Source organism: Muntiacus reevesi, chromosome 2, assembly GCF_963930625.1.
Source record: "Muntiacus reevesi chromosome 2, mMunRee1.1, whole genome shotgun sequence".
In the NCBI taxonomy this organism is placed as follows: Eukaryota; Metazoa; Chordata; class Mammalia; order Artiodactyla; family Cervidae; genus Muntiacus; species Muntiacus reevesi.
In genome coordinates, this window is record NC_089250.1 from 96,374,633 (window position 1) to 96,401,785 (window position 27,153).

Genomic DNA, 27,153 nt, shown 5'->3' on the forward strand with positions numbered 1-27,153 from the left:
GAATACTCATTCAGAAAAGGCATTCCCCTCCCCCCACCCCACCCCCCAATTTACAAATTCACAGATCTGGCAAAAAGGGGGTGTTCTGAGGGTGTAGCTGACCACACCCCCTCCTTTTTCTCTTGGCCTCACACCAGTCTCTGGTTCCAGAAAGAACTGACCATGATAGATAAAACTGTTACTCTTTGATGGAGAAGTGGAAGATGTTCAGAGCACGTGATATACGGTTATTACAGGGCACCTGGACAAATGTATCTTCTCAGAAAAAAGCTACAGAACCCAAGTCAAAGATACAGGCCACTTGGTTGGATTACCATCCACACAGCTGACGGTTCCATCTCTGGGAAAAGGGGTCCAGCCTGGTTTGGGGACAACATTAGCTTTCAGGTGCCAGAACTATCCCATTTCCTATATTCAGCTATTGAGGATCTGGTCTTATATTTTACCCCGCTAAAGTTCACACAAATAATTTATATTTTCAATGAGAACTAAGTTTAAGTTCTATAAATAAGGAAAACATATATTGTCAGCCATGAAAATTTCCTCACATACCACAGACTACTTTGATTGCCCATAAAAATATTTTATCTAAAAAAAATTATTGAGCTACAATTGAAATACACTAAACTCTGGATGGGGCTTCCCAGGTGGTACTCATGGTAAATGATCCGCCTGCCAATGTGGCCAGAGATGTGAGTTTAATCCCATTTGCTGCCAGAGATGTGAGTTTGATCCCTGGGTCGGGAAGATCTCCTGCGGGAGGAAATGGCAACCAACTCCAGGATTCCTGCTTGGAGAATCCCATGGACAGAGGAACCTGGTGGGCTACAGTCCATAGGGTCAGAAACAGTCGGACACAAATGAAGTGACTTAGCACACACGAGCTTTGTATACTTAAAGTGCTCAATGTGATTAGTTTTGACATAGGTATACACTCCTGATTCTGTCATCTCAATCAAGAAAATAAACACTTCTGTCACCCTCAAAGTGTCTGTCCCTTGGTAATCCATTTTTCCCTCCACCCTCTTTCCCAGGCAACCAGTGATTGATTTTTTGTCACTATCGATTACACTCCATTTTCTAGAATTTTACAGCAATGGACTCACGCACAATGTGTGCTCTTTCCCCCCCCGGTTTCCTTCACTCAAAATCTGTCTCTCTAATCTTCATGAGATTCTTCCCATTTGGCTGAGGTAAAGAGCACTATGATATTTCTGTGGCTGTGTTTACCAAAGCGTAGCTTCTTTCTGATCTTCCAGGTACTGGCTAGAACCTGCTGGCTCTCCCCTCCTCAGACCCCTGACATCAGGTGACCAGTGGCTTCGGCACGCTCAGTGTGAGAGCCCGCTTTTCTGTGTGTGCTCGGCTGCCTGATTTTCTGCGACCCCGTGGACTGTAGCCTGCCAGGGTCCTCTGATCAGGGAATTTTCCAGGCAAGAATACTGGAGCGGGTAGTCATTTCCTAATCCAGGGGTCTTCCAAACCCCGGAACAGAACCAGCTTCACTTGCGTCTCCTGTACTGGCAGATGGATTCTTTACTACTGCGCCACCTGGAAAGCCTACAGGAACGAGCAATTTTAGTCTAAGCTCTTAGGGAATAACTATTCCTCTCCCTTGGTCTAACTAGCTGCTCTTCTAATGTCTTTCTACCATTTTCTGTAACCCAGGCAAGTCTTAGTCTAGTCCTTTATTTCACAGCAGGAGTAAATATCTTTAGGAAACAAGCTGCAGTAATTTTCCTAGATCCCTCTAGACCACACATTTAGGAGTGTGGTTTGGATGACTTTTCTATAAAGTATAGTGATAGTGAAGTCACTGAGTCATGTCCGACTCTTTGCGACCCCGTGGATTGTAGCCTACCAGGCTCCTCCGTCCATGGGATTCTCCAGGCAAGAATACTGGAGTGGGTTGCCATTTCCTTCTCCAGGGGATCTTCCCGACCCAGGGATCGAACCCTGGTCTCCCGCATCGGAGGGAGCTTCTTAACCCTCTGACCCACCAGGGAAGACAACACACTGGTAACTTTCCTCCCTTTGCTGCTTTGTTATCCATTTATAAAGTCTATCTCCAGGGCCAGGACTTGGGTAAAGAGTGAAGCACTAGCCTCAGGTGAAAAATTTGAAGAGGTGCCCCAAACCTCAGTAATCCAGATGACCCATATTTTTCCAAAAGTCAAAATTAAGGTTAAAAAAAAATCCATGATGAACAAAATACAAAAATTTTAAATAAAGTCAGGACCAGTAACATTTGCCATGCTGAGTCTGAGACAGAAAGAGAAGATCAGTTAACAGTGATCTGACCTTTATTATTATTTACATTTTACACCCAAGGTGAGTGCCTTACATGCCTCACCCTTGCCCTGGCCCTGGTCCAATTCCACTGGATATGTTTCTCTGTCCAACAGGCTGTTTGCCATACTGAAATCATCATTAGAATGTTAGTTCTGGCCCGGCAATTAGAATATGCCACGGACAATGAGAGCTACTTCAAAAATGCTTTATCGAGGCGCATGAGTTGTTTCTTACTTTTTCCCTTGTCTTTAACCACAAGTACAGACAATCCCAGAGAAAGACATAAACACTGGTCACCCACAGTCCTGAATTTTTTAAAGGGCCTCAACCAAGCATTCAAGATGGGATGCATTAATGCTGTATCTGATTACCTGCACCTTCAGTGTGAAACTAGAGCCATCTTATCTAAACAGACACACAGAAACCATCACTCTGATTGATGTTATCATTTAAAACATGTACTGTACTTCTCACTGGGCCTAAAAAACACTTGAGAAAAATCAGTGTGTAAGAATAATCTGTATAATAAATGAATTCCAAATGGACTGAAAATATGCCTGGAAACTCGTTGGAGTAAGGGCAAATACAACGCTTCTGCATGCCTGTGTTCAGCTGTGGGGAGAAAGCATGCCATACAAAGTATTCAAGGGTCCCACTCACTCTCAGAGAGTGGGCTTGGGTATCCTTCTTCCCAGAAATGAAAGGACTCCGGTTTAGCCACTCATAGGTGTAATAAAGAGAATGAAGCTACTAGCTACATACTGAAGAACTTCAGAGGCACAATAGAATACTAGTTACAGCTGGGGAGAGGTGGTGAACACCGGTCTTTCATGTCCACATAGGATAACGCAGTAATTAGACTGCACTGAGAATAAACGTAAAGTTGGCCATCAGTCTTCATCAGCAGTCACAACAGCCTGGGGGAAAGGGAGGAAACAGGCTTTGGGGCCAGACAGAAGTCCAGGGACGTTCAGCACCACTCTCTCCTAGTCGTCTGATGTTGGCCCCTTCCTGCGCATGCTAGCTCAGCCGTGAAACGAGGCCACTTTAGGGGGTCACCGCAAGAATGACAGGGCAAGACATGCAGCGCACAGACCTGGCTGGTGGGGAGCTCTGATTAAACTGTAGCTGCTGTTATCACCACCCCAGCCCCGTAAGATTTGTGTGTTTAAAGGTCATCCGACCCCAAGACAGAGCAATGGTGAAGGTTTTCAAGGAAAGAGAACAATAATATTGGTAATTACTTATGTGTGTGTGACTACAGAGGGGGCCTAGGCACCCTGCTGGAGGCAGCGCCCCCCTGCTTGTTTGCATTTCAGTGCCAGGTACCTAAATGTGAGTACTTCCTTCTTATAATATTTCTAAGGGAAAACTCTTGAGTGATATCCCTTTAAAAAAGCCTTTTTTTTTTCTTGCCAAAAAAGAGCAGCTGATTACAGTCATGGTTATGATGTACAGTTTTGTTCTTGACATTTTGAAAGATCCAGGAAAGAGCTTCCAAAGTTCATCCAAAAGTGGGTAGAAAGTAGGCAGTAGGAAGAAGAAAGGTTACTAGAGAGTTGGAGTCATTCGCTCCAGACAATGAGGGTTTGAAAGATTTCAAATATGTTAGGTAAGGGTCAGGATACTGATGCTACTCTGCTGCCTTTCATGTCCATTGAATAGAAGGACTCCTGTCACTACCTTTTTCTTGGGTGGATGATCTCCTTTCCTGGAGAAAAGGGATCGGCCAGATGACTTTTTGAGATCTCTTCTCATTCTAGCCATTGTACAAAATTTAAGAGCAAAAGAATACACAGTCCATCAGAGTGTGTGTGTGTGTGGCGGGGGTGATTTCAGTTTCATTCTATTTAACATGAGGTTAAGGTAGCTTGTCACAATGGAAAGAGTGGGAGCCAGAACTCAGGCAGAGATGAATTTGAATCTGGTTTTGAAACTCACAATTGGACAGGTTACGAGAAAAGAATTCAACTCCCTACTCAACTGTGACCTGGAGATAATCTCTGCCTCCCAGAGTTCCTGGAAGGATTAACTAAACTAGTCCTGGCAAAGCACCTAATATTTTGACTGACACTCTGTAGGGCTTTGATGGATTAGAGCTACTAATGTAATTGGCTAAAAAAATCATCTGACTAGTTACCTTTAAGTCATAACAAGAGCTGTGACATTCTGGTTGTAGTTATACCACACTAGAAAAATTGCAAATTCAAGTCAGCAGACTGACACCACCCTGGCCCACTCTGCAAACTAGAACGTGTTTAGGCCAAAGAAGGCTTGAGGTGGTACCTCATTGACCAGCCTGGTGCTAAGAAGCAGAGGAAACCAAAGGCGAGGTCTAAGGCATCTTGGTTTGAATCTGCTTTCTCTCACTGTCACCCTAAGAATCAAATGAGTTATTTTTAAAAGGTTCCAAATACATTTCCAAGTCTAAGGAATATATCACATCCAACCGACTTGTAATTCACACTAAGTATAGTAAAAACACCAGTAAAAAAAACAGGTCTGCAAACCAAATGGAATGTCAGAAACTGTAATTATGATTTTTCTCCTGCGCAAATGATAGGGAGCTAAAAATGGAAGTTACACAGAAATTAAAACAGCTCTTGCACAGCAATGAAATACAGTGGTCAGAGCCCTGTACTGAGTAAAAGAAGCTTCTACTATCAGACTTTGCCATAAGACGTAATTTTTTGGTGCTAAATCAACGTGGTATGACATATTTAGTGTTTACACAGAGATTCTGTAATCCAGGACAGAACAGCTCTGGTTTCTCTTCTTGACCAGTGCCAGGGTCTGTGGCAGGAAGCCTAGAGGCTCTGGAGAATAGGAAAAGACAGAGGAGATACAAGGGACAAACACGCACATAAAGTGACACCCATGAAGAGCTTAGCCAGAAACATGGGAGGGTTTCCTGAGTCTCTCTGTGTTGCTCAAAGAATCAGACTTGGCTTGGAAAGCACGGCCTGTTTCCAGCAAAGGGGGTAGTGGATGGGTTACAGTTGATGGAACTAAACATTACAGATAAAGGAGCCGAACAATGCACTGTGTACTGACAGAGTCACATGAGCTTATTTTTGTTGGGAGTGACCAAGTGCAGGCATGACATGTAAAGTGACCCCAGATATATCAGGAAGCTGGATGAGGCCCAGTGTAGATGCTTGTCAATATCAGATCTATGAAGGTCACTGTGCCATTAAGTCAACCATAAGCAGGAACCTCACATAGAAATGAAGTAGCCCTTACATTACCAAAAGATCAGTTTTATATGGTGGAGTGAAGTTAAAATTCATCACCTCAAATACATAAATTTCAAGTGGCAATAAGCCACTGAGCTGTCGAGACTGCCTACAGAAGCTAAACCCAGTACCTCTGTAAGTTCATTTTTATTCACCATAACTTTTTAGAAGTTGGGGTACAAACAGTCCTTTGAAATCTATGATTTATTTTTACTTTGCTTCCAGTCATCATTTAATTATGCTTCCTTAAAACCACAGGTATTACTAAATCTGACAGCATAGTACTTATAAGCAGGTTCATTGATTATTATTTTTGTGTGTGTATAATAATGAGATAACTGAAAAAACCCAAATGGCAACTAAGATAAGAATCAACCATCACATAAAGCAAAGAAAAAACAAACTAGGAAACTCAAGAAGAAATGTATTATCTATGCTGAATATTAAGTTCAAAAGTTCCTGTTCAAGGGGACATTAAAATCAAAGTTTTACTTCTATATAACTCTTTCCTCCCTTGAATAAACTGGCCTAAACTACAGATTATTTCAGTGTGTGAATGACTGAAAGGAGTATGGCAAACCCTTTTAGCAGTTTATTCAGTATTCCAGACCACTTGGGTAAGTGCCAGTATGAATTCAGAGGCTTATGAAAACTACAGGCTTGAAGAAAGAGAGGTCCTTTCAGAAATGCTTATCTCAATACCAAGGAGTCAACTGTTTGCGGGTATCTAAATAATGCAATCCTGTGATGTTTTATGTTAAAAAGAAATCTAAATTCTAAACTTAAAAAGACATGCCTTTACTTATGATTAAGGGGTAAGGAGATCTCTTCCTCATCTGGATTTTGACAGTTATAACAGATGCACTGAGAGGGACTCTAAGACAGCCGGAGTCCTGGAGATGCTGATGCAGTTACGGTGACAAGGAGAAGTTGCTAAATATTTTACGGTCCTTTGACCTTGTCCCCACTCATATTACTATCCTTCTAGATTTATCTTTCCTTTAGTGGATTTTTTCCTCTTCCTTATTTTTTTTAATGAAAAATAGACATTAATGCTTCAGTTCATTTTGTGAATGATTTCAGAGATATTTTTGTTTCTTTTTAAAAATGACCTTCAAATAAAGATAACAGACTTTTCAGACAGCAAAGCCCAAAGCAAGTTAACATCAGACTCTGTAAAGACCTTCTGAAGAGGGGTGGCCAACTGCTAAATAAACTTAAAACATTTTAAGAGTAGGCAAATAAAGTATTACTCAGGGAAATAACAATCAAAGCAGCCCAAGATTGGCACATACAACAGAATCCTCTTCCAGCAGACATTCAATTTAACTAGCACTGGTTGTTTAAAATAAAGTATTTCCTGGGAGGATCTAAGTGGCCATGAAGACTGCTTTTCTTGACATCAGGAAACAATGTCTTTTTTTTTTTTCTTTTTTAAGACACAGTGCAGAAACCAACACATTTCAAGGCCATATGATGTGGTTTTGTTGACTCATGAAGCAGAGATGGGTTTGGGAGAGGAAATTGTATTCAAGTTGAACTGAACTGCACTAGTCTTGGTTTACCTGCCATATGCAAAACGCCTGTCTTTGTGATGATCTCCGAACGTGTCCCAAAGCCTGAGAGAAACGCTCACTTCATCAACAACATCCCGGGAACGTTCCAAGACCTGCAGGAGAGAGAGGGCACCAATTCGCTCTCAATCAGAAGTTCCCCAGGGGAAGAATGCCTAGGTCATCAGCCCTTAAAGCCCCAGAGATTCACTTGCATTTAGTTTTCTCCTTCCAGCTAACAGGACTTAGCTAAGTCCGACTTCTCTTCCTGGAACCATGTGCCCTAAAAACCCTCACTCAGGATACTAGACCCATACGTCAAATCAGCTTTCTGCTTTTGTTTTCTCTTGCTGCATGAAAAAGGGGAGTTCTGTCTAGAACCTACAAGTTAAGTTCTTCCTCTGCTTTTTAAAAATCTGGGTATATTCTATAGCCTACAATAAGCCATAATGGAAAAGAATATAAAATACGTCAACATATATATATCTGAATCACTTTGCTCTATAGCAGGAAGTGACACAACACTGTAAATCAACAAGACTTCAATTCTAAAAAATCAAATAAATAAAAGAACTCCCCAAATAAGTCAAAATCAAAATCAGACTGACGACAGCAATGATGTGTCCTTAGGATTCTGAAGAAACCCTGTCTACCAATACAGTATACTAACGCATATATACGGAATTTAGAAAGATGGTAACGATAACCCTGTATACGAGACAGCAAAAGAGACACAGATGTATCGAACAGTCTTTTGGACTCTGTGGGAGAGGGCGAGGGCGGGATGACATGGGAGAATGGCACTGAAACATGTAAATTATCATATGTGAAACGAATCACCAGTCCAGGTTCGATGCATGAGACAGGATGCTCGGGGCTGGTGCACTGGGATGACCCAAAGGGATGGGATGGGGAGGGAGGTGGGAGAGGGATTCAGGATGGGGAACACATGTACACCCATGGTGGATTGAAGTCACTGTATGGCAAAACCACTACAATGTTGTAAAGTAAAATAAATAAATAATTAAAAAAAAAAAGAACCCCCGTCTGTCTCACCTCCTGGCAGACTCGGTACTGGTCAATGGCCCACACGGTGGGGACGTGGGTGGCCAGCAGCTGGTACTGCGTCAGCGTGGTGTTACACGCTCTGGCGCAGATCAAGCGCGTCTTCCCCACGGCGTTGTCTCCCACAACCACGCACTTGATGGTTTCCACGTTGGGTCTTTCGTAGTCCATGTCAGCGTCCATTTATAAAACCCTGGAAGAAGAGAGCGGATCCCACATTCGAGACATCAGGGCTCTCCAGAGCAATCAAAGACGGGAGGGGGTCAGGCAGTTTTCCCTTGGCCCAGGCGCTCCTATGGAGGTGCCCGAGCCTAAGCCAGAAGTTTGGAAGCTCCTACGAAGCCGAACTGGAACTCAACTTTTCTTTTTATATCTCACACAAGTACAAAAACACCGGCTTGTTATTTTGACCCCAAACGGTTTATCCCGGTTAACGTGTTATTTTCTCCTTGGTTCTCTCTAAACACAGTCTGACTACTGGAGCGCCACCCAGGCGAGTCAGGGCTGCTGGCACGCACTCTAAGTTCACGAGCTGCTCACGTGGACCCCTAGAGAAGTGGGCACCCGCGGGGTCAGCCTGACACACTCGGGCATAACCAGCCTTTGCAATAATGTCCCTTACAATCTTCCAAGATCTCTTTTTCACAGGAAACAGCAAAATTCTGTTAAGCAATTGTCCTTCAATAAAAAATTAAATAAATTTTAAAAAATCCTATAGGTTCTAAACTATTCTGGTGACTCAGAGGGGGATCCAAAGTACAAGCAGAAAGGACCGTCTGACTTTAAAGAAGAGTGAACTGTGTGAATTTTGATATCTTGCTGAAATTGTATTTATATTCATTCATGAATTTTTATTAATCAAATTCATTAAAAAAATCTTCTTAAGAGAAGCACTATAAAGCAGAATTTAAAAAAAAATTCTTTTTCCTGAAAAGAATCTGGAGCATATGGTAGAGAATGATTTTATTAAGATGAGGTGCTACCTTGGAGATGGCTTCCCAGGTGGTGCTAGTGGTAAAGAACCCTCTTGCCAATGCAGGAGATGCAAGAGATGCGGATCCGATTCTTGGGACAGGAGGAGGGTGTGGCAACCTGCTCCAGTACTCTTGCCTGGAGGTTCCCATGGACAGCGGAGTCTGGTGGGCTACAGTCTATACGGTCGCAAAGAGTTGGACACAAATGAAGTGACTCAGCACGCACACTATTTTGGAATATTTCTGAAACCATCAAAGAAGGTTTAAAGAGGGTTGCTGGGTGAGGGGTGAAGAGGCAGAGGGAAAGCTGCTGGCAGCCCCACTTCCCCCAAACAGGAGCTCTCCCAAACTGCAGTGTGGACTGCTTCCTTGCATCAGCTGGATGGGTGGCCAACCATGCAAGATTTTAGTGTACTCTGATTGCTCTTTTGAGTAAGTCTGTTGTTAAACTGAGAAAACTAGTTAGATGGTAATTTTTAAAAATGAGTTTATGGAAATAGAACTGCCATATGACCCAGCAATCTCACTCCTGGGCATACACACCGAGGAAACCAGATCTGAAAGAGACACATGTACCCCAATGTTCATCGCAGCACTGTTTATAATAGCTAAGACATGGAAGCAACCTAGATGCCCATCAGCAGATGAATGGATAAGGAAGCTGTGGTACACATACACCATGGAATATTACTCAGCCATTAAAAAGAATACATTGGAATCAGTTCTAATGAGATGGATGAAACTGGAGCCCACTATACAGAGTGAAGTAAGCCAGAAAGAAAAATACCAATACAGTATATTAACACATATATGTGGAATTTAAAAAGGTGGTAACGATAACCCTATATGCAGGACAGAAAAAGAGACACAGATGTATAGAACAGACATTTGGACTCTGTGGGAGAAGGCGAGGGTGGGATGATCTGAGAGAATAGCATTGAAACATGTATATTATCAAGTGTGAAACAGATCACTAGCCCAGGTTGGATGCATGAGACAAATGCTCAGGGCTGGTACACTGGGAAGACCCAGAGGGATGGGATGTGGAGGGAGGTGGGAGCGGGGATCAGGATGGGGAACACACATAAATTCATGGCTGATTCATGTCAATGTATGGCAAAAACCACTATAATATTGTAAAGTAATTAGCCTCCAATTAATAAAAATAAATGAAAAAAATGAGTTTATAATGGTCTTAACAGCCATGGTTAAAAAAATGCTCAATCAAAGCAAGATCCTTTATGACCCACCTCCCAGAGTAATGGAAATAAAAACAAAAGTAAACAAGTGGGAACTGATTAAACTTAAAAGCTTTTGCACAGCAAAGGAAACTATAAGAAAGGTGAAAGGACAACCCTCAGAATGAGAGAAAATAATAGCAAATGAAACAACTGACAAAGGATTAATTTCCAAAATACATAAGAAGCTCATACAACTCAATACCAGAAAAACAAACAACCCAATCAAAAAGTGGGGAAAGACCTAAACAGACATTTCTCCAAAGAAGACATACAAATGGCTAGCAAACACATGAAAAGATGCTCAACATCACTCATTATTAGAGAAATGCAAATCAAAACTACAATGAGATATCACCTCACACTGGTCAGAATGGCCATCATGAAAAAGTCTACAAACAATAAATGCTGGAGAGGGTGTGGAGAAAAGGGAATGCTCTTGCACTGTTGGTTGGAATATAAATTGATACAGCCACTATGGAGCTTCCTTAAGAAACTAGGAATAAAATCACCATATGACCCAGCAATTCTACTCCTAGGTAAACACCCTGAGGAAACCAAAATTGAAAAAGACACATGTATCCCATTGTTCACTGCAGCACTATTTACAATAGATAGAACATGGAAGCAACCTAGATGTCCTTCGACAGATGAATGGATAAAGAAGTTGTGGTACATATACACAATGGAATATTACTCAGCCATAAAAAGGAATGCATTCTAATCAGTTCTAATGAGGTGGATGAACCCAGAACCTATTACACAGAGTGAAGTGAGTTAGAAAGAGAAAGATATATATCGTATTCTAATGCATATATATGGAACCTGGAAAAATGGTACTGAAGAATTTATTTATGGGCAGCAATGGAGAAACAGACATAGAAAATAGAATTATGGACATGGGGAGAGGGGAGGAGAGGGTGAGATGTATGGGAAGAGTAACATGGAAACTTACATCACCATATGTAAAATAGACAGCCAACAGGAATTTACTGTGTGGCTGAGGAAACTCAAACAGGGGCTCTGTATCAACCTAGAGGGGTGGGATGGGGCGGGAGATGGGAGGGAGGTTCACAAGGGAGGGGGTATATGTACACCTATGGCTGATTCATGTTAAGGTTTGAAAGCAAACAACAAAATTCTATAAAGCAATTATCCTTCAATAAAAAATAAATTAAAAAAAATGCTCAGAGTAGGGCCTGATACATAACTGAGACTCAATACATGTTTAATGCATTTGATGTAAGAAAAATGATAAAAGGTATAGAAGGAGAGGTAGAAGGAACAATGTTAAGAAGAACTGTGCTTTTGCACAGTTAGGACCATCTGAACATGGATAACAGCATCACAAGAGGTGTTAAACTCGAGGATGGAGAACTATTTGGCAGAACAGAATGGAGTGATTCAAGGAAAAGATGTGTGGTGAGGTTAAGGTCTGAGCCTACACTGTGAAGAGGCTTAAAATAGATACCTGTCCCCCAGCTGGCAAATGCTGATTTTTGAAGGTCTTGGGTGGGAAATGAAAGTCTTTAAACATCTCCAGTTCTGATGATTATCCAGGTGTGATGACTCAAAAAATCAATCTCTTTAAAATTCAGCCTTAAAATTCTGTGGTTTTATCAGTTCTTGATTCAATAGTATAACATGGCAAAAGCATGACTTGCCAGTGATTCTTAAATACTGGCCCTAGAACATCTGGCAATGTCTGGAGGCATTTTTGGTTATCCCAGTGGGGTGGAGGGAGGTGCTACTGGCTTCAGGTAGGCAGAGTCCAGAGATGTTGCTAAACATACTACAATGCACAGGACAGCCCCTGCAACAAAGAATTATTCAGCCCCAAACACTATGTGGGGGGCTGGAAAATCCTGCTTTGGGTGCATGGGGGTTTGAGTGCTTGTCTCTTCTCTTTCTGGCCATTTTATGTGATTTTAGGCAAGTTATCTGCACCATCTGAGCCTCAGCCTCCTCATTTGTTAAGTGGGGATTACAATTCCTTGATTTCCTAATGTCATGAGCATTAGGTGAACTGAGGTTCTCAGTCACTGGTGTAATATCTGACACATTGATGCTTCCAAAATTATAATCATCATGCTGAAATGAACACTTACAGATGACAACAAAACTGAGTCAGGTGGAAGACTGCAATTAGGTGCAAAAATCATGAACTTAAAACTCATAAAGACTTATAAAAAGGATACACTTTAGTAGAGCAATTAAAGATAATTTATTGAAAACTTAAGAACCTAAATACAAAATGGAGCACAGCTGACCTGATAAAAAGAAGGCAGTAAAAGTTCTGGGTGGGGAATGGGAGAAGAGGAGGTCACAGGTAGCTAAAGAATAATTGAGTTGGAAAGCTAGGTTAAAAATCTTTTTATGCAGCATTTCTAGATTCTAGAATAAAAATGGTAGCACTTCATAACAGTCTTTGACAAGCTTCTGGTGCTATTACCATGGGATAGCCTGTGTCAGAAAAAAAACAGGTTCCATTTGGAGACTCGCAACTCTGAAGCCTAAGATCTATTATTTTGAATGTCCTAGGTGACATTCAAACTTTACTCTTTTGAGTGAATTTTGCTTTTTTAGATAGATAAAATGGGCTCAGATGGTAAAGAACCTGCCTGCAAGGCAGGAGACCAGGGTTTGATCCCTGAGTTAGGAAAATTCTCTGAAGAAGGGAATGGCAACAGTAATCTTGCCTGGAAAATTCCATGGACAAGAGGAGCCTGGTGGGCTATAGTCCATGGGGAGTCTCAAAGAGTTGGACATGACTGAGCGATCAACACTTTCACTTTCTTTAGGTAGATAAAAGTCAAATAAAGCCAATCCATTAAATTTGGATGAATGTTTGGATTTAGTAAAAATTTGGACACAACACAAAAAGTCTGAAACTGATCTTCTTGTTGGCTTGTAAACTTCCTCTGATAGCAACCCCAAAGAGGGGTCCCCCAGATAACTTGAATCATGGCAGCTCTGGTGGAATAGCTGCACAGTTTTCACAGAAGATGACTTTGAGGGGGGCAGAAGCCCTCCTAGCTTTATATTAAGGCCGTGGTTATAAAAATATCATTACTTATTTATAGACACATCTCATGCACGGTCCTAAAAAGAATTTCTGGGTCAAAGGTGATAATAACATCCATTGGTCCTCTAATCTCTAACAGTCTGCACAAAATCAAAGTGACTGCCAAAGGTGCTGAACTCTGCGCCAAGGGGACAACATGTAAGGAAAGTGAAAGGCAGGTGGAATTAAATCCTCTCAGCCCAGATCATGCACTCTACATGGGGCATTTCCAGGAAGAGTGTGCTGGATTTCCAAAAGCTGAGGTTCCAAATCTTTCCTCTTGGGTAGAAATTTATTTAGCAGCAATCTAAAAAGTACTTTAAGAGTATGAAATCACAGTCAAAGATGTAAACTCATGCTATTCTTGTAAACCAATTATTCATCTGTTACACATAAACAAATATTATAATTATAAAAATATGCAATTGTATCCTTCTTTGCTTGTTATGGACTCAAATTTATCCATATCTAGCACTCTTATGATTGAATAAGTTCTAAGGACCATCTGGATAATGACTATCTGGTTTCTGATTTTTATTTACCTGGGAAGAGAATAATAAATATGCATTTAATTTAACATTGTTAATAAATCTCACTACCATAAGTCCTGCTGGTCTCTTTTGCCTTTAAATCTATATCTGAGGAGATTAGGAAGGTATCAAAGGAAAAGAACAGCTGGGAAGAACTGAGACTGATACCATGGGAGCTCTGTAAAAAAAGTGAAAGTGAAAGTTGCTCACTAGTGTCCAATTCTTTGCGACCCCATGGACTGTAGGCAGATTCTTTACCATCTGAGCCACCAGGGGAGCTCAAGAATACTGCAGTGGGTAGCCTACCCCTTCTCCAGCGGCTCTTCCCAACCCAGGAATGAAATCAATTTCAAGTAGGTTTTGAGTGAGATTAAACCTACTTGAAACTGATTTCATACTTTCACCGACTCTCCAGGACATGAAGGCTGATAGTTAAAATGCTATCTAAAAATCTACTTATACACTTTTTTGAAGTCAAAAGTTTATTTCAAGAGGGAGGGGACATATGTATACCTATGACTGATTCATGTTTATGTTTGACAGAAAACAACAAAATTCTGTAAAGCAATTACACTTCAATTAAAAAAAAGTTTATTTTAAAACAAGTAAGTGATAAAATAAGAAATGCAAGAGGAGGAATAACATGTTAGCACAGAAATACAAAAAACTATAAGAGACTACTACAAACAATTATATGCCAACAAACTGGAGAACCTAGAAGAAATGGACAAGTTTATGGAAACATACAGTCCACCAAAACTGAATCAAGAAGATACAGAAAATCTGAACCAACCAAAAGTGAAATAGAATCTGTAATTAAAAAAAAAATTCCTTGCAAACAAAAGTCCAGGACTGGATGGCTTCACTAGGGAATTCTACCAAAATATAAATAAGAACTTACATCGAAACATCTCAAACTCTACCAAAACACTAAAGGGGAGGGAACACTCCCAAAGTCATTCTATGAAGCCACCATCACCAAAGACACTACCAAAAAGTTATAGGCCAATATCCTTGATGGATACAAATGCAAAAATCCTCAACAAAATATTAGAAAACTGAATCCAAAAACACAAAAAAGGATCCTACAACATGACCAAGTTGGATTCATCCTAGGGTCACAAGGATGGTTCAGCATATGTAAAATCAATGTGTTATACCACATCAACAATAGAAAAGACAAAAGTCAAAAGATCATCTCAATAGATGCAGAAAAAGCAACTGATAAAATTCAATATCCACTCATGATAAAACCTCTCAGAAAAGTGGGTATAGAGGGAACATATCTCAACATAATAAAAGCTATTTATGACAAACTCACAGCCAACATAATACTCAGTGGTGAAAAACTGAAAGCCTCCCCACTAAAATTTGGAACAAGAGAAGGATGCCAACTCTCACCACTTTTGTTTAACGCAGTATTGGAAGTCCTAGCCACAGTAATCAGACAACAGCAACAAAAAGAAAGAAAGAAATAAAGGAGTGTCCATATTGGAAGGAAGAGATAAAACTGTCATTATATGTAGATAACATGCTATTCTATATGAAAATCTGAAAGATTCCACACAAAAACTATTAGAACTAATAAATTCAGCAATGTAGCAGGATACAAGATTAATATACATACAACTGTTACATTTCTTTACAATAACAATGCAATAAAAGAAAGAGAAAGAAAAAAAAATCACTTTTAACATCATGTCCAAAAAAAAAAATGCCCCCCAAAACAACAAAACAAAACCTAGGAATAAACCTGACAGAGGAGGTGGAAGACTTACACTCTCAAGAACGGTAAAACACTCATAAAGGAAACTGAAGATGACTGAAAGAAATGGGAAGATATTCCATGGCCTTGGAATTGGAAGAATTAATATTGTTAAAATGACCATACCATCCAAAGCAAACTATGGATTTATTGCAATCCCTATCAAATTTTTCACATAACTACAGCAAATAATCCTAACATTTATATGGAGCCACAAAAGACCCAGAATTGCCAAAGCAATTGAGGAAAAAGAACAAAGAGGGAGGCATATCCTTCCCAGACTTTAGATAATACTACAAAGCTACAGTAATTAAAGTGGTGTGGTATTGGCACAAAAAGCTCTATTCTGTGTAGAATAGAGAGCCCAGTAATGAACCCACAAACCTGCAGTCAATCTTTGACAAAGGAGGCAAAAATATACAATGGAGAAAAGACAGTCTCTTTGGCAAGTGGTGTTGGGAAAGCTGGAAGAGCCACATGTAAGTCAGTGAAATTAGAACACTCCCTCAGACTTTCCTGGTGGTCCAGTGGTTAAGAATCCATCTACCAGTACTATTTACAATAGTTAGGACATAGAAGTAACCCAGGTGTCCATTGACAGAGGAATGGATAAAGAAATTGTTGTATGTATATACAGTGGAATATTACTCAACCATAAAAAGGAATGAATTTGATCCAGTTCTAGTGAGGTGGATGAACCTAGAGCCTGTTATACAAAGTGAAGTCAGTCAGAAAGAGAAAAACAAATGTCATATATTAACACATATGTATGAACTAGAAAAATGGTTATTGATGAACCTATTTTCAGGGCAGGAACAGAGATGCAGACATAAAGATCGGACTTGTGGACGTGGTGGGGCAAGGAGAGGGTGGGATGGATTGAGAGAACAGCAATGAACCACATACACTACCACATGTAAAGCAGATAGCCAGTGGGAAGCTGCCGTGTAACACAGGGAGCTCAGCCTGGTGTTCTGTGATGACCTAGAGGAGTGGGATCGCGTGGGGGTGGGAGAGAGGTTCAGGAGGGAAGGAACATATGTATACTTATGACTCACTTACCTTGTTGTACGGCAGAAACCAACACAATATTGTAAAGCAATTATCTTCCAGTTAAAAATAAAATAAAATTTAAAAACATAAAACATTTGCTGAAGTCCCCATTAAAAGAAGAATCCACCTGCCAATGCAGGGAACACAGGTTCAATCCCTGGTCTAGGAAGATTCCACATGCTGTCTGGCAACTAAGCCCCTGTGCCACAAGTACTGAGCCCATGCAAAGCTGGCACATCCTAGAGCCTTGATCCGCAACAAGAGAAGCTATCGCAGTGAGAAGCTCGTGCACTACAATTAAGAGGTGCCCCTGCTCGCTGCAACGAGAGAAAGCCCATGCCGCAATGAAGACCCAGGGCAGCTGAAAATAAACAAATAAACAAAAAGGAACAGTCCCTCATCCAAACACTAAGATTAGCTCAAAATGGCTTAAAGACTTAAAAAAAGACATGACACCATAAAACTTCTAGAAGAGAACATAGGCAATACATTCTCTGACATAAATCATAGCAATGTTTTCTTAGGTCAGTTTCCCAAGGCAAAAGAAATAAAAGCAAAAATAAACAAATGAGATCTAAACTAACTTACAAGCTTTTATACAGCAAAGGAAACCATAAACAAACCAAAAAGACAATCTACAGATTAAGAGAAATTATCTGAAAATGATGTGATCAATAAGGGACAAATTTCCAAAATATACAAATAGCTCGTACAGCTCAATATATGTTCAAAAAAAAATCAAAAAATGGGCAGAATATCTAAATAGAGACTTCTACAAAGAAGACATACAGGTGACCAACAGGCTTATGAAAAGATGTGCAACATCACTAATTATTAGAAAAATTCAAATCAAAACTACAATGAGGTATCAACTCACACCAGTCAGAATCAGTTCAGTTCAGTCGCTCAGTTGTGTCCAACTCTTTGCGACCCCATGAACTGCAGCACGCCAGGCCTCCCTGTCCATCACCAACTCCCGGAGTCCACCCAAACCCATGTCCATTATGTTGGTGATGCCAGTCAGAAAGGCCATCATCAAAAGTCTACATATAATAAATATTAGAGAGGATGAACTCTCCTATACTACTAGTGGGAATGTAAATTGGTGCAATCCCTATGGAAAACAGTATGGAGTTTCCTAAAAAAAACTAAAAACAGAGTTATCATATGATCCAGCAATCCCAATTCTGGGCATATATCTCAAAAAGATGAAAACTCTAATTTGCAAAGATACGTGCACCCCAAATGTTCATAGCAGCACTATTTTCAGTAGCCAAGACATGGAAGCAACCTAAGTTGTGTCTATCAGCAGATGAATGGATATAAAGAAGTGTGTGTATACGTGCACGCACACACACACACACACACTCTCTCTCTCACAATGGAATATTACTTAGCTGTCAAAAAGAGTGATATAATGCCATTTGCAGCAACATGGATGGACCTAGAGATCATCATACTAAGTGAAGTAAGTCAGACAGAAGAAGACAAGTATCATGGTATCACTTCTACCTGGAATCTAAAAAAAGTGATATAAATGAACTTCTTTACAAAACTGAAATAGACTCACAGATATACAAAACAAACTTACAGGTACCCAGAGGGAAAGGTGGGAAGAAGGGATAAGATAGGAGTTTGGGATTAACAGATACACATTACTATATACAGAATTGATAAACAACAAGGACATACTGTATAGCACAGGGAGCTATATTCAATATCTTGTAATAACTTAAAATGGAAAAGAATCTGAAACAGAATACATACACACAAACATATATATATATGTATAAGTGAATCACTTTGTTGTATAACTAAAACTAACACAGCATTGTAAATCAACTATACTTCAACATTAAAAAACCCTGGTACATGAGTAAGACATCGTGGAGGTTGGGGAGTGAAGGCTGAGCTCCTGCTCTGCATACTAGCCTCCCTCCACAAGGCTGACTTGGAACAGTGTGGTCTTGATCTTCTGCCCATCGAGTTATCCCACCTTGCTTGGTTATCTAGCCCCTGCCATTATCACTGTCATGTGCTAGACTTTGCATCACTCTTCCACATTCACCAGCAACTTGGTCTTCTTATTGTGTGCACAGGATGATGCAGCCCATACCCAGCCTCACAGCTTCTTCACCTCTTCAGTGACAGTGACATTCAGCGCACTCTACTTGAGCCATGCATAGCTTTTAGCCACGTGCCAGATACTGTCATCATCCAGAAACACTTTACCTCTGAAATCTCCAATCTCAAGATTCTGCTCTCAGAGCAAAACTCCCTATCTTTACAGCCTATGCTGTGTGAAATTTGGCCGCAGCAGCAACTCCCATGAAGAGCTAGAATCTATTTCCCTACCTCTTAACTAAGTGACTTCCTGGTCCAACTCAAAAGAATGTGATGAATGTGATACTGTGTGAGTTTTGGAATCAAGTTTTGGAATCAACAGGTCCTGCATGCTGATGGAGCAAGGTTTTGAGGCCTGCCCAGCAGAAGATAAGAATTCAGTGAGGAAGACCGAAGCAGCTTGGCTGTTGGCCATCACCAAAGGACACAAAATGTGAGGTCATCTTGGATCTTCTAGGCCAGCCAACCCTCCAGCTGAATGTCGCTTTATGAATGAACCTGGGTGAAACCAACTGATAAACCACCTGGCCAACCTACAGAATCATAACAAATAATAAACTGTTGTTTAAGCCACCAAGTTTTGGGGTGGTTTGTTACATAGCAATAGTTAACTGAATCATGCACATCATACTTTAGGAAGACCTCCAGAACCCTGACTTCTCCATTTAAAATATACCACATACATAGAGCTGTTTGTTGTTGTTTAGTCGCTAAGTTGTGTCTGACTCTATTGCAAACCTCTGGACAGTGGCCTGCGAGGCTCCTCTGTCCATGGGATTTTCCAGACAAGAATACTGGAATGGGTTGTTGCATTTCCTTCTCTAGAGGATATCCCTGACCCAGGGATCAAGTCCACATCTCCTGCATTGGCAGGTGAATTCTTTACCACTGAGCCACCAGGGAAGCCCATATATATATCCTATATATATTACATATATATATATAATTAATATATATTTAATTATAGGCACCTTTGGGATGATCTTTTCAACCTAGGGTTGATGAATCATGCCAACTCTTCTCCACACCATCACCCTCAACTTTCTGTACTACATGCATAGTAGGCAGAATAATGGTTCATCAAAGATGTCTGTGGTTGACATCTCCGGGGGCTATGAATATGTTCTGTTACATGGCATGTGGGAATCAGGGTAGCAGATGGAATTAAGGTTGCTAATCAGTTGACCTTACTATAAGGGGATTATCCTGGGCTAGCTGTGTAAAGGCCCAGTGTAATCACAAGCTTCCTTCACAGGTGAAATAAGGAAGCAAAAGCTTGGAATCAGAGAGAAATAGAAGATGATTTTGAAGAAGTCATCATGACTTTTAAGCCAAGAAATACAGGTAATCTTCAGAAGGTGAAACAGGTAAGGAAATAGCTTCTTCCCTAGAGCCTCCAGCAGGAACACCTTGACTTTACCACAGTGAGACCCATTTCACTCTTCTGACCTCTAGGACTGTAAGACAACAAATCTGTTGGTTTAAGACATTTAACTTTTGGTAATTTGTTAGAGCAGCAATAGGAAACTACCACAGCTTGCTTTAGCCACACAGAATGACTCTCAGAATTCTAAACATTGTTTGTACCTCTACTCTTCCTCATCTGCCTGGTGCATTCTATTCATTCCCCAAAATCTTACTCAGATATTGTGCTAAGTCGCTTCAGTCATGCCCAACTCTTTGCAACCCTTCTGACTGTAGCCCTCCAGGCTCCTCTGTCCATGGGATTCTTCAGGCAAGAATACTGGAGTCGGTTGCCATGCCCTCCTCCAGGGTATCTTCCCAACCCAGGGATCCAACCCACATCTCTTATGTCTCTTGCATTGGCAGGCAGGGTCTGTACCACTAGCACCACCTGGGAAGCCCAACTCAGATATTCCTCCTCTAAAAAGTTTTCCTTATTGCCCCACCTCCCCACAGACTAAATTTCTTTCCCCTCTGTATCAATAAATGACTTTAGGAGAAGCAATGGAAAACACAAATACTCTTGTTTCTCTTTCACTCATTTTTTTCTTATATTAGCAAATCACTGAATGGTGGTTTGTGACCTTTTTATCTTTTTCCTGAGGTTGTTACATCAAAGTGCCCATCTTATGCACTAAATGAATGAATCATCAGGTATTTCTGGGGGTACTATTAGGTTGGCCAAAAAGTTTATTCAAATTTTTTCCATAGTGTCTTATAGAAGAACCCAAACAAAACTTTTGGCCAACCCAATGTCATACACCAAAGTGCCTGGAATATATGAGCATACAGTGTCCCTCTTCTGCTCTCTCTGGTCCATGTTCCTCTGTCTGCTCTCTCTGGTCCATGGGTCCCCAGTATACTTGTGATTCTTCCAGGGCCAACCATGGAGAAACAGAGATGCAGCCTAACATGACCTTCGCTGCCCTAGGCTCCTCTTCCAAGTGTTTCCTCCCTGTGGTGGTTGCCCTACGCCTCACCTTGAGTCCTTGAGATGATGGTCTACACAGTGTCCTATTCTTAAGAAACAGGTTCTCAGGAAGAGTCAGGCACATTCACTTCCCCAATTACACGACAGCTAGATGACTATCAGAATCTTAGCTCCATAACTGAGTAATTTGGGGGTGCTGTGGCTCATAAAACTCAAGATAATCCTTCTTGTTCCAAATGAGTGCACATTAGTATAGGGTCACTATTTGAATTTCGGTAAGGGTGCAATTCTCTTGTGACACTAGAAATTCAGATCTTAGAGACGATGGGTAGGGAAAGGTTGACCATTTGTCTAAGATGCGTCACTAAGCATCTCCTAATTGCTCCACATTACTCCACTATTAGAATATGCTGCCTCTTACTGTCACTTTTGCCATGTCTCCTGTTATATTTGCTACTGTAATCAAGGCCAGATGAGCAGTCTGCTTAGACATTTTATCTTAGACCATAGAGGGGCCTTTGTACTTCAAGCTCCATTCAGCTATTTTTGACAGTTTGAACAGGGCAACTGCACAGCCACTAAATTTTCTTGTCCTTTAGAAAAGCATATACTCTGAACTTTAAGAAATAATTTAACTTGGTCATTAAAAATCCTAGTGGAACAAATTTGAGCGTCTTTGGAGAGTTAGCTCTGAAAGAAAGACTGAGAATTTTATATTATTGGCAGAAACAAAAGGGAAATGTTAGGCGTTGCATAATAACTATAGCCAACAGCCAAGTTTCAACTGTGCCGATTTCATTATCCTGAGCTCTTAATCACCAGTCCTAGTCAGGCAGGAGCAGCCTTATGCATTATATAAACATCTCAGCTGGAACAGAGAATAGGTCCAGACCTGGGAAAGAGACAGTCAGAGCTGGGCTGGGCTTCTTTAAATCAAAACTTCACTAAAAAATATCTCCAGGATAATATTGCCTTTCATCATTCCAATCAGCAATATTTGTTCAATTGAAAGTTTTGATCAAAACAAAAAAGAGATTAAGTAACCAAAAGAGCACTGCAGAGAAGTTCGGGAATACAAATAATACAGAGACACTTTTTAAAACATTCACTCCTTCTCAGCAGAGCCCTGTAATGACCTACACCAGATCATGCTCTCATTTTTTGAAACTCCATGTCAGTGAGGAAATGGGCCAGGATTAGAAATAAACTACTTCTTCTACTGACTGCCCTTAATAAAAACTGTCTCAATTAAAAAAAAAAGCAATGACTGAAACAGCTTAAAATATGCATACAAATTCCAGGGTAGGATTCAAAACCACCAAAAGTAAAGTGTGTGCTATGTCTGAGAGATTCCGGACTACTTTTGCCTACAAATATGCTGTGTAGCATGGCCTTTGACAATGTTGATTATGCCATTATTTCTTGTGCCCTTGATCCATCCACTGAAACATTTTGTAGGCCTTGGGCTGTCTTGGTTAAAGAAACAGAGGCTGCACTTAGTGAGCGCCAGGCCTACAGGTGCACACCAGCAGACAGGCCAGGGTGGGTGCTGACCCCACAGACCTCACGATCAGGTAGGGAGAGATCACTGAATGGGGGATACCATTGTGCATTTGATAAACTCCTTCAGGGAAAACCAAAGGTGTTAAGGGAGAAAATGATGGGTGGGAGGCCTCCAGGAGGAGGCCCCCTGCTCCTCTCTAAACAATCAGAATGGCCTGGTCATGAGATGGGAAATGGGTGGAAAAGCTTGAGTGGAGGGAACTGGGAAGAGGGAAGGCTGCTGGGCAGACAGGGCTCAGATCATTCATGGCCTTTGAGGCCACAGTCCGGAGTTTGGATTTCATTCTCAGTGCAGTGAGAAGCCACTGAAGGGTTTTCAGCAGGGGAGTAACAGGTTCTCATTTGCTTTTAAAAAAAGTACCACCAGAGACTTCTCTGGTGGTCCAGCGGCTAAGACTCCCAATGCAGGGGGCCCGAGTTTGATTCCTGGTCGGGGAATTAGATCCCACACAGGGCAACTAAGACCTGGCACAGACAGATAAATTAATATTTTAAAAGCTAAATTAAAAGTATCACTAGTATCATTGAGACTGCTGTGTGGAGAGCATGGGGTTGGATTCTGAACAGTGGCAGAGGCCCAGCTTAGAAAGCTCCTATATTGTCCAAGAGGGAAAAATAGTGGCTGTGACGAGGATGGAATCGGCAGAGATGGACCAAAGCGAAGATTCAAGTCCATTTTGGAAGCAGATGCACTTACCACATTCTCCTTTTATCCTGTTTCCTATGGTATTTATCAAATTCTCCTTTGGGACTTCCCTGGTAGCTCAGATGGTAAAGCGTCTGCCTACAATGCAGGAGACCCAGGTTCAATCCCTGGGTCAGGAATATCTCCTGGAGAAGGAAATGACATCCCACTCTAGTATTCTTGCCTGGAAAATCCCATGGACAGAGGAGCCTGTTAGGCTACAGTCCATCGGGTCACAAAGAGTCAGACACGACTGAGTGACTTCACTTCACTTCCTTTGCAATACTGACAATTAGCCTTATATGTGTCTCATTTCCATCTCATCAAGGTTATGCACCTTTGACAACAGAGACTGTTAATCACCTTTTAATCCTCAGATCTTTTCACAGTGCCTTGGCCATACATGGCCTGCCATAAATATTTGTTCAGCTATATACACAAAAACACTTACTCCAGCTTCCTTAGGAAACCTTCCACATGGGGCTGGCAGAGACCTGGCATTTGGCTGTCTCTGGTGACTGATCATTAAGCCTGTGGCCTCGAAAGCTGCAGCGTGTGGCTAAGCCTGCAGAGGAACACGCTGAGGGACGTCTGTGTGGCCCATCACGAGAGCAGTGTCTGACAGATGGCACTGCACCAGCCATGGCTACCCCAGCAGGAAGAGCATCAGTAACCATGGGAACCACCACGGACCAAGGTCCAGGCCCCTCCACCAAATAGGAAGGCAGGGGGTAGGGAGGAGCCCAGATACGGGCAAAGAGGAGTGGCTTAGGGCTGAATCTGATTTAGAAAAATAAAGGAACGTGGCCTTTCACTGTGCTCTAGTGCCCAGAGTCAATTTATGAATCTTGGTAGTATTTACATATAAGGGTCTCATAAAGTTCTCATCCGTTTTTAGACTTTGGCATCCTAATTCAAGGGAATATCAACTCTTTTTGGTGAGTTACTGCTTGGCTAGAAAAGAAGGGGAGAAGGGAGGCATATGCAGACACTACATAGGGAGAAAGATTTATAACTGATACGAAAATCAGTCTGGAAGACAGAGTTCAATCTATGTCTAAAGGAGCCATGTCACACAAGGTAACTAGCTGGACTTCAAGTGCAAGTTAGCTATGAATGATCAGATGCTTTGGATCCCCCTCTAGCCAGGTCCCACTAGAATTTACCTTATTCTGTATAGAGAGCAGACTCCAAAACAGTGCCAGAAACTAAGAATAAGGAGTAAACGTATACCAGAAACTGGAAAGATCTCTGCCCAGATTCACCTCCATGGAGCCAAATGAGAAGGTTGCTGATGACCAACAGATTGCCCATTTCTACGGCCTGGAGGGAAGCAGGAAGCTCTTTGCCACAGATGCCTGTGATCTGGAGTGATGTAAGCTGGACTCACTGGGACAGGGTGGAAAGAGGAGATAGCAGAGCTGCTAGAGTCATTGTGAAACCGGCAGGCTGCAATATCGCTGCCCCTTCCCGAGGATGGGCAGGAACACAGCACTGAGCGTGGGATAGACTGGTTTCTGATTCTTCCAGCCTGCTCAACCAGGCAGTTTCAGTTCTGACACTGCAAACGGGAGTGATTGATCTTGAGAGGTTGAAGCCAGAGGGAGTAGGGTGAGGGGGTACAACCCCTAAGGCTGCACGTCGGTGTATCTTCAGTGGTGACATTCCTCACCGAAGTCCTATCTCACCCTCCTAAGTTCTTTCAACCCAAACCAAACTGAATAGCTTTGCTTGTCCGCTAGGGGCTGGGTGGGCTCCTGGGTCTCTATAGAGTTCTGTTTTGGTCTCTGACAAATTTAAGTTCATCCAAGCATTTGGAATGTTCATATATACTTCAATCTTTGGCCAGCATAAATCCTTTCTAATATGGATGGAGTACACAGAGATCACTCAATATGTGGTCTATTAAAAGCCTGGACATAGAAAGGTGCAAGAAATTAGCTAAAGACAGAGAGAAAAGTTGTCTACTGAAGTAGATATGTTCTAAGAAGCAGAAGAAAAATTTAAAAAAATCCTATCCATATATTTGATCATGCAAAAAAAGACAATGCAGCTATACTAAAAGCAGATGAGGCTGTAAGTAGGCGATAGGACATGATAAGTAAAGGCTATGTATAAAGTAAATATAGGATTTGTTGTTTAGTCACTAAGTTGTGTCTGACTCTTGTGATTCCATGGACTGTAGCCCGCCAGGCTCCTCTGTCCATGGGATTTCCCAGGCAGGAATACTGGAGTGGGTCACCATTTCCTTCTCCAGGGGATCTTCTTGACCCAGGGATCAAATCTACATCTCTTGTATTGGCAGGAAGAGTCTTTACCACTAAGTTACCTGGGAAGCCCGAAATACAGGATAGCCACATTCAAAACCATACTGCTTCTGCTGCTGCTAAGTCGCTTCAGTCATGCCTGACTCTGTGCGACCCCACAGATGGCAGCCCACCAGACTCCTCTGTCCCTGGGATTCTTCAGGCAAGAATACTGGAGTAGGTTGCCATTTCTTTCTCCAATGCATGAAAGTGAAAAGTGAAAGTGAAGTTGCTCAGTTGTGTCTGACTCTTAGCAATCCCATGGACTGTAGCCTACCAGGCTCCTCTGTCCATGGGATTCTCCAGGCAAGAGTACTGGAGTGGGGTGCCATTTCCTTCTCCACAAACCACTGGCAATAGTCAATAGCAGCCTTGAAAAGGCAGTAAAATGAACTAGTGAGGTAGAGGGTAAACATAAGAAACTCTACATATAGATGGAAGGCCATCTGAAAATGTTGTAACAGAAGATATTAGATAAGATGTTAACTGTTGAAGAACAATCTCTTAGATAGTAGGGTTCTTGAAGAAATAGGTTGCAAAATGTGACTTAGTAGAACAAAATTTTCCTAATAGTAAAAGGAGGGTGTAGTGGGGACACAAAGGAGAAAAAGAAGACTCCAAGTGTATACATCCTTCAGCAAAAAATAACTGTATAATAATTGTCAGATTACTATACAATTATACATCAACAACCTCAGATATGTGAATAATACCACTCTGATGGTAGAAAGCGAAGAGGAACTAAACAGCTTCTTGATGAGGGCGAAGGCAGCGTGTGAAAGAGCTGGCTTAAGACTAAATATTAAAAAACTAAGATCATGGAATTCAGCTCCAGTACTGCATGGCAAATAGAAGTGGAAAAGGTGGAAGCAGTGACAGATTTCCTCTTCTTGGACTCCAAAATCACTGCAGACAGTGACTGCAGCCATGAAATCAGATCATTGCTTCTGGGCAGGAAAGCAATGAGAAACCTAGACATTGTGTTGAAAAACAGACCTTTCTCTGCTGACAAAGGTCTGTATAGTCAAGGCTATGGTCTTCCCAGTGGTCACATATGGTTATGGGAGCTGTATGATAAAGAAGGCAGAGCACCAAAGAATTGATGCCTTTGAACTGTGGTGCTGGAGAAGACTCCTGAAAATCCCTTGGAGAGCAAGGAGATCAGACCAGTCAATCTTAAGGGAGATCAACACTGAGTATTCACTGGAAAGACTGATGCTGAAGCTTCAGTATTTTGGTCAGCTGATGAAAATAGACAACTCATTGAAAAAGTCCCTGATGCTGGGAAAGACTGAGGGAAGAAGAGTGTG

The 27,153-nt window shown here is 41.5% G+C and overlaps 1 protein-coding gene and 1 non-coding gene across 4 annotated transcripts in view; one reads left to right on the top strand and one right to left on the bottom strand.

The window, feature by feature from the left end:
* Nucleotides 1-27,153, bottom strand: part of RHOBTB1 (Rho related BTB domain containing 1) — a 77,384-nt gene that overhangs the window by 32,542 nt on the left and 17,689 nt on the right. For all 3 annotated transcript variants that reach the window (XM_065922394.1, XM_065922395.1, XM_065922393.1), the window contains 2 exons: nucleotides 8,138-8,339; nucleotides 7,094-7,197 (listed from right to left, as the gene is read on the bottom strand). In XM_065922394.1, the coding sequence (XP_065778466.1) occupies nucleotides 7,094-7,197; nucleotides 8,138-8,329 (296 nt within the window). In that variant the 5' untranslated portion in view covers nucleotides 8,330-8,339. The remainder of the gene's footprint in view (nucleotides 1-7,093; nucleotides 7,198-8,137; nucleotides 8,340-27,153) is intronic.
* Nucleotides 23,606-23,678, top strand: TRNAC-ACA (transfer RNA cysteine (anticodon ACA)). Its single transcript has one exon. It is a non-coding gene; the product is annotated as a tRNA-Cys (tRNA).